At 51.8% G+C, this 7862-nt stretch overlaps 2 protein-coding genes across 3 annotated transcripts in view; one reads left to right on the forward strand and one right to left on the reverse strand.

The window, feature by feature from the left end:
* The window catches only part of GALNS (galactosamine (N-acetyl)-6-sulfatase), a 52998-nt gene extending 49504 nt beyond the window's left edge, over positions 1 to 3494 (reverse strand). Inside the window, exon 1 of the mRNA XM_075715840.1 lies at positions 3357 to 3494. The gene's annotated coding sequence lies outside the window, so the exon portion shown is untranslated. The remainder of the gene's footprint in view (positions 1 to 3356) is intronic.
* Positions 56 to 4716, forward strand: TRAPPC2L (trafficking protein particle complex subunit 2L). 2 transcript variants are annotated; one of them, XM_075715844.1, is made up of 6 exons: positions 78 to 120; positions 2318 to 2490; positions 3501 to 3588; positions 3706 to 3785; positions 4112 to 4114; positions 4535 to 4716. In XM_075715844.1, the coding sequence occupies exons 1-6, from the start codon at positions 88 to 90 to the stop codon at positions 4578 to 4580; spliced, it is 423 nt and encodes a 140-aa protein (XP_075571959.1). In that variant the 5' UTR covers positions 78 to 87; the 3' UTR covers positions 4581 to 4716. The 2 variants fall into 2 exon arrangements, with proteins under 2 accessions (XP_075571960.1, XP_075571959.1); XM_075715845.1 differs by lacking the exon at positions 4112 to 4114 and having other exon boundaries at positions 56 to 120.
* The last annotated feature ends 3146 nt before the right edge of the window (positions 4717 to 7862 follow it).

Genomic DNA, 7862 nt, shown 5'->3' on the forward strand with positions numbered 1-7862 from the left:
CCGCCCGCGCGCCCGCCGCGCGTCACGTGAGCGCCGCCCGCCGCCTCACGTGACATGCGGGAGGGGCGGGGCGGAGGCGGAGGCAAGATGGCGGTGTGCATCGCCGTGATCGCCAAGGAGGTGGGCTGAGAGGGGCGGGGTGAGGGGAGTGGGGCCCGAGCAGCCCCGGGGCTGAGGTCGTGGGGAGCAGGGTGAGGGGAGCAGGGCTGAGAGGGGCGGTGGGGCCTGAGCAGGAGCGAGGGGAGCGGGGCTGAGAGGGGCGGTGGGGCCTGAGCAGGAGCGAGGGGAGCGGGGTTGAGGTTGGGGGAGCAGGAATGAGGGGAGTGGGGCTGTGGGGAGCAGGGTGAGGGGAGCGGGGCTGAGAGGGACGGTGGGGCCTGAGCAGGAGCGAGGGGAGTGGGGCTGTGGGGAGCAGGAATGAGGGGAGCAGGGCTGAGAGGGGCGGTGGGGCCTGAGCAGGAGCGAGGGGAGTGGGGCTGTGGGGAGCAGGGCGAGGGGAGCAGGGCTGAGAGGGGCGGTGGGGCCTGAGCAGGAGCGAGGGGAGCGGGGCTGAGAGGGACGGTGGGGCCTGAGCAGGAGCGAGGGGAGCGGGGCTGAGAGGGGCGGTGGGGCCTGAGCAGGAGCGAGGGGAGCGGGGCTGAGAGGGGCGGTGGGGCCTGAGCAGGAGCGAGGGGAATGGGGCTGTGGGGAGCAGGGCTGAGGTTGTGGGGAGCAGAAGTGAGGAGGGGAGCAGGGCTGAGGTTGTGGGGAGCAGAAGCAAGCAGAGCGGGGCTGAGAGGGGCGGTGGGGCCTGAGTAGGAGCGAGGGGAGCAGGGCTGAGGTTGGGGGAGCAGGAGTGAAGAGGGGAGTGGGGCTGTGGGGAGCAGGAGTGAGCAGAGCGGGGTTGAGGTTGTGGGGAGCAGAAGCGAGCAGAGCGGGGCTGAGAGGGGTGCTGGGGCCCGAGCAGGAGTGAGCAGAGCGGGGCTGAGGTTGTGGGGAGCAGGAGTGAGGAGGGGAGTGGGGCTGTGGGGAGCAGGGCTGAGGTTGGGGGAGCAGGAGCAAGGGGAGTGGGGCTGTGGGGAGCACGAGTGTGGGAAGCAGGGCTGAGGTGGTGGGGAGCCGGAGGGAAGAGGGGAGTGGGGCTGTGGGGAGCAGGGCTGAGGTTGTGGGGCTTGAGCAGAAGTGAGGAGGGGAGCAGGGCTGAGGTTGTGGGGCCCGAAGAGGAGTGAGGGGAGCGGGGCTGCAGTTGTGGGGAGCAGAAGTGAGGGGAGTGGGGCTGAGAGGGGTGGTGGGGCCCGAGCAGGAATGAGGGAAGCAGAGCTGAGGTTGTGGGGAGCAGGAGTGAGGAGGGGAGCGGGGCTGTGGGAAGCAGGGCTGAGGTTGCGGGGCCTGAGCAGGAGTGAGGGGAGAAGAGCTGAGGTTGTGGGGCCCAAGCAGAAGTGAGGGGAGTGGGGCTGAGGTTGTGGGGAGCAGGAGTGAGGAGGGGAGCAGGGCTGGGGCTGTGGGGCTGGGTGGGGTGGGGATGAGGGGAGCGGGGCAGGGTCTCAGGTTGGAGGGCCTCAGCGGGGGTGAGGGGAGCAGGGCAGAGTCTTGGCAGATATGGGGGGGAAGCGGGGCAGAGACTGGAGGTTGAAGCGGGCTGGGCAGGAGCAGGCTGGGACCAGGGCAAGGGGAGCTGGCGTAGCCAGCACAGGGACGGCGTGAGTGTGCCCTGCGGTGTCCTGCTGCCAGGAGAGGGGTTTTGTGATGAGCTGGGGTGGGGGGAGCGAGCCTTGTGCTGGTGCCCGTTCAAATGATTGGAACGGGCTGCCCAGAGAGGTGGGGGAGTCCCCATCCCTGGAAGTGTTCAAAAAATGGGCAGAGGTGGCACTTGGGGACATGGTTTAGTGGGCATGGGGGTGTTGGGTTGATGGTTGGGCTGATGATCTTAGAGGTCCTGTCCAACCTTAGTGATTCCCAGTTTTACTTTCATTAAAAAATAATCCAGCCACCAAGTCAGGAAACATGAAATTATTCCTCTCCCCTTAACTGGTTTAGTGGTGGACTTGGTAGTGTAGGTTAATGGTTGGACTGGATGATCTTAAAGGTCTTTTCCAACCTAAACGATTCTATGATTCTATGATTCTCCTACCGCTGCTGTATGGAGACAGTTCTGTTCCACAAGCGCGGCAAGGTGGAAAGGAGGGCTGTGCTGTGATGGCTGTGAACATAAAAATGGTTAAAATAGCTTACTTCTGCCAGCAGCGATTCTTAGCGTAAAAGCACTGTCATGACATCAGCCATCACTTAGACAGCAGAGTGGCTGGTCCTCGTTAGCGTAATTTGTTCTCCTCCTCAGAACTATCCCCTCTACATCCGGAGTGTTCCAACCGAAAATGAGCTGAAGTTCCACTACACCGTGCACACTTCCCTCGACGTCGTGGATGAAAAGATCTCTGCGATGGGCAAGGCTCTTGTAGACCAGAGGGAACTGTACCTAGGGCTCCTCTACCCCACTGAAGACTACAAGGTGTATCTTTCTAATGCCTTTTCCCACGCCATTCTGTATTTCTAGGGTCTTTCTTGCGAGGGGCTCCGCGTGGGATACCTCTCTTCCTGCTTGGTGCCATGTTAAGCACACCAGCAGAAAATAGACTTTTTCGCTGACCAGTTTGTCATGTAGAGGTTCAGGTTTGGTGCCTTGGTCAGTTCAGCAGCTGCTTCGTTGCCCAGCCAGCTGATGGAAAAATTTACCTTTAGCCTACATGAGGGAGTGCAAAGTGTGAAGAGTGGTGCAGCTATATGTCACCTTTTGTAAACTAGGTGCTTTATTCCCTGCTTAGCTAAAACAGTTGACTGTGACTAGAACAAAGCTTAGACTCTTTAAATTAAAAACACCAGTGAAAGTAGCAGGAGTATGAAGGTGTCTCTGGTCAAGTACCTACATCCCAGGTGTGTGGTCTGATTTCTCTAAAATCTGTACTCCATGGCCACAGCTTCCCCAATGTTTTTAAGTGACAAAGTTGATCTGTTGAACTTTCTTTAGCTTTTTCTCCAAATCCCACAGATGGAAGTTATCAGCAGACCTGATTTCTGGGATGTCAGAAACTGGTTGTTAATTTTTGAAGTCTCAGGTCAGTCACACTGGCTGATATTAGAAGACCTCCAGGTCTCTAATTGCGGTCTCCCAAACAAGAATAAATAAAGTAGCTGTGTCATTAAAATGGTTCTTCAGAAGAGAGAAACCCTTGCCAAAATAGTTAGTGGGAGGCTGCTTCTGAAATTGCAAGGCATGTCTTACTGGCCAGCATAGGAGCAAGCTTGGCCTGGAGTTATCAAAGATGGCAGAAGTCAGGTAGAAAGGGGATGCAGTTCCTGCAACGTAGCGTCTTGCTCACCTCATCTAGTCCTAGTTATGTGCTGGGCGCAGCAAGAACGTCGTGTTTCCTCTCAGCTTGTTTCTTTGAGCGTATTCCAGCCTTGTTTTAGTTACTTTGCCAGGCCCTGGTGTGCCAGAAGCACGTGCCTTAACAGCTGTGCAGATACGGCTACGTGACAAATTCAAAGGTGAAGTTTGTTATGGTGGTGGATTCTTCAAACACAGCACTTCGAGACAATGAGATCCGCAGTGTAAGTGGAGGAAATCAGAGCACAACTTGCTGCATCAGTGTTTTTGCTACTTCCGCTTATTCATAATGTGCTGAGGAGAAAAAAAAAAAAAAAAATTAAACTACAATCCCTTTTCAGATGTTCCGAAAGCTGCATAATTCGTACACGGATATAATGTGTAACCCTTTTTATAACCCTGGGGACCGTATCCATTCCAGGTAAGTGGGTTGACCGTATTGATCTTTGTCATCTTTCTGGAACTTGCAGTGTACCTATGATGCAATAGGACCAAGACCATAACCCCTGTGGTTGACCAGTTCAGATGTGCATGCTCTGACTGCCCAAATGGAGAACAGCTGTGTTGTCTTTGGGCCATTACTGCATAACAGAAAACTCTGATAAGTCTCATGAGAAGTTACACTGAACTCTCACTCCCACCTCCGAACTGGTGTTAGAAACGCTGGCTCAAGAAAAGTAATTTCTTGGGGAAGAAAAAGTTACCTGTTTCGTAGGCAAATACGAGCATAAACGTAGATAAACAGAGCAGGTTAAACAGAGTGAACAACTGTGCTTGTCCAGGGCTTATCCTCGGGTAGGGACAGACGGGCATTCAGCATGCGTAATTCCTCACGTGCGAGGGCCGGTGCCCCCCATTTCTCATCTGGAATCTCACAGGGAATGTTAATAATGTTGAGAGTTTCTGTTGCCTAGGGAAGAACAACTTTTACACTTTGCTGAGGGAGGTCTACAGCCAGGATAGGACCTGTCCTTACTTCAGCTTAATGAAAAGTCATCATTCACTCAACAGAGCATGCTGTAGTTAAAGAGTGAAACCATGCATTCAGCCTGGGGAAAGCCACTTTGTTAACCAGCAAGAGGCATTGGTAGCCATTGGTTTTGTTACAAGAGATCTGCTGGGCAGAACTAACTGCTTCCTTTAATATTCTGTGTTCATTTCCTTCTCTAGGGCTTTTGATAATATGGTGAACTCCATGATGATGCAGGTGTGCTGAGGCTCTGCCCCTTCTCATCTGAGTGTTGAGAACATTCCCTGTGTACAGGAGCATGCCTGTGAAGTGATGTATATATTGTCTTCTGTGTAATATTTTAAATTTATTCTATGTAAAATAAACTCGACACCTGCAAGGTTTGCATGCATTTCTACTCTAGCAAACCTGAGTATAGCACTGAAGTCACTGTTCAGCTTTATGCCTGCAGGTAACATGTGAGAGCCAGCTCTTCCTTGAGGAAGGTCAGCTGTGTCAGGTAGGAGGCTTGTTCCCTACAGAAGTGCGTGCAGCTGTGCCTCTGTGCAACTCAGATGTTTCTCTAGAAGTTTGTGTTTGTTCCTGCTGTGCTCATGATTAGAGCAAGCACACCTGCAGAAGAGACAGCTAAGATTATTGTGAGGGTCAACCTAGATTTCAGTCAGCTGAGAGGCACAGGCAGTGCCACTGTTCCTCAGAAGCACTGGTGCTTCAGAGCAGTTCCTCTGAGGCAGGAGCAGCACATCAGCAACAGCAGTCCTTTTGCTCTTTGCCAGCCCCCTTTGCTGCTGCTCAGGACTGTTTATTCTGACAGCAACATCACCAGCAATGCTTAATTTAAACATACTCGGGCTCCTTGTCCTGCTTTTCCTTAGCTGGGAGCGCTCGGATCTGTGTGTACTTACTCTGTTAGTTCTTGGAAAGAGAAGACTGCAAGTCAGCCGAAGGCTCCAGGTTTCTCTACAACCCCAGGCACTGTTTGTGAACTTGAGAAAGCTCTGGCAGACAGCAAACAGCTGCTCTCAAAGCACCACCTTGAACCTGATCAAGCCCTGCACTGATCTTGCCTTCCTGGGGAAGATCTTTGGGTGACTGAGCTTTGACAGTATTTGCTGTTATCACTTCACACCTCATTCAGACAGGCCAGCCACACTTCACAGCATTTCTAGCCCAGGTCAGGGAGCACAGGTAGCACAGCTGGGATAAATCCACACCAAGAGATTAAGACCTCAGGATTGCACAGCTGCCTGGCTCATCCCAAACTAATCTCTATTAGCATCTCCCCCCCCTGCAGCTCCCTGCTGTTCTAATTAAAGACTACCAAATCAATAGCAGGTATTTATATAGAAAAAGAAATACAGGCTAGACTAGAAAAGCATCCCAGCTTCTTAACTGCTTGTGCAGGACACTCGCACTACGCAAGGCTGTGCAGCTACAGCAAGTTCAGCAGAGGTAACACAGGCAGGCATAAGCACTGAGCAGCTACTCACTGCTTTTCATGCACCTCTACTCAGAGTCTTCCCTGCCCCACAGGCAGCAGTCTGTGCTTCAAGCACCTAATCAGTTAAAAATACATAAAACATAGCTAAAAATAATAATAAAAAAAAAGCTGCACAGCTCCAAAGGATACAAGAAGCTTGGAGAAAGCCAGGTCAGCGTAGAGTGTCAGCTCACAGCCAGCGCAGTCTCACCGCAGAAGAAGTTTACACAGCAGGATCATTTATTTTAAAAATAAGTGACATTTACAGTACCTTCTCAAACAGAACTTAAATACATTTAATCAACAACAACCTGTCAAATAATGGGAGATGAAAGTGTTTGAGCCTCTCCCACCATCTAAACAAGGCAGAGCTGCACACTGCTATTCCAAAACATTTTCATATAAAAAAAACTTTACTCTTTTTACTCGCAGAGATGGGAGCTCAGCGTTTCCTCTTCCACAAGAGAGTCCGAACACCCCAAAGTAGTTTTTGTTAAAAATTAAGTCTCGAGAATTTACAAAGCTACTAAATAGAAAGTTTAAAGCCTTAGAAAAAGCCAGTTTTATAGTCTAAGGGTAGCTCGGCTCAAGGCTGGCTTCAGCAGCACAGTCCATGCTGGGCAAAGTGCAAAATCAACACAACATGAAGAGTTAAGGCCCCAAGCTTTAAAAAAAATCCTGAGATCTTAAGGGGAGGGGGGGGGGAAAATCAGTGGGATTTTTAGCCTGGCAATGCCCCCTGAGCTGTGAAAAGCTGCTTTAGGAGTCAGTCGCATCTGTGGCATCTGGGTTAGAGGAATCCTAACCAAGGATCCCAAAAGATTAGCGTGAGAATTACATAATAAAACCGATTTCAATGCAGAACTTCGCACAGTAACGCGGTCTGCTGGTGTTCGCAGCCTGCCTCTTTCAACACAAAGTTCTTCCTTTAAAAACGAGCGGTTTCAGAGCTCATAAACACCAGATCAGCAGGAAGGGGAAGTGCCAGGCACCGCTTGTTCCCCGGTACCCAGCTCCTGAGGTGCGCTTCGATCCCGACCCTCTGGTTCAGCTGGGCTCACGCCATCCCCAAACGGGGATCTGGAGCAGGAATGGTGATGGGAGTAAAGAGGAAGGTCAGACCAAGTTTGCAACAGTGGCGATAATTTTGCAATACTGCTAGAAATAAAGTAAAATGATGAGTTGGCAGTGCCCTTTGATCCCTGTAGCTTTGGAATAAAAGCAGGAGTGCGGGGGAAGATGGGGTCATCGACTTCTGAAATAGAAGGGGGGAAAGGTTTTGTGACACCCAAATCTTGTTTAACCACCACAGAGATACAGAGGCTTCCAGGGAAACAGCAAGATCCCTTTTCCTTCCCCTGGTTGTTAGATGTACAACAGCAGCAAGCTAAAAACCAGACCCAAAAGGCATCATTAGGCTCCATCCTCTTCCCAAGAGCAAGGTCAGAAATCCACAAGGCTGAGTTAAGGACAAGCTCCCCAGCAGTCAGGTCCGGAGCAGCAACCCAAGACTTTCTCTGCTGATCTGGAGAAGAAAACCAGTCTTTGGAAAGGTGTTTAGGATCTTCTTACAGGCAAGAGAAAGCAGCTCCTGTAGAAACAGCCAAAGCTGAGGGTGCTTCACAGGCCGAGCAGGACAGGTCTGCCCTCACAGGGGGGTGGAGGGTGCTTGGACAGCTAAAAACCAACCCAGGTTTTTCTACGGGATGAGGATGAGACTTGATGGTCTGGGAAAGCCCTTCCCTTCCCAGGACAGGGTGTTCTCTGGAATGAGATTGTTCTCGATGAAAACACGATCCCCTAAGCAAAGCTAAGGTGAACCCCTCCTGAGATGCTGGCAGGGATCTGGCCGATGCGCGGGTGGAGCGGATCCGGTCTTCCCTCCCACAGCCCCGTACTCCAGCTGCCTTCACCAGTAATCCTCACAGCCAGGCAGATGGCATTTTAAAATTAATCTTTTTTGGCTTGGGTAGGCATATTTTTAAATCTCTCCAATCCCATCTCCTCATTTCAGTCCCATTGGCATCACCAGGGCAGTCCAATCCTTT

The sequence above is a fragment of the Pelecanus crispus genome, chromosome 8, assembly GCF_030463565.1.
Source record: "Pelecanus crispus isolate bPelCri1 chromosome 8, bPelCri1.pri, whole genome shotgun sequence".
Classification (NCBI taxonomy): Eukaryota; Metazoa; Chordata; class Aves; order Pelecaniformes; family Pelecanidae; genus Pelecanus; species Pelecanus crispus.

Coding starts and splice junctions, on each gene's coding strand:
- TRAPPC2L (XM_075715844.1), top strand. CDS start 88: ATGGCGGTGTGCATCGCCGTGATCGCCAAGGAG. Junction 121..2,317: donor TCGCCGTGATCGCCAAGGAG/GTGGGCTGAGAG, acceptor TCTCCTCCTCAG/AACTATCCCCTCTACATCCG. Junction 2,491..3,500: donor CCCACTGAAGACTACAAGGT/GTATCTTTCTAA, acceptor ACAGCTGTGCAG/ATACGGCTACGTGACAAATT.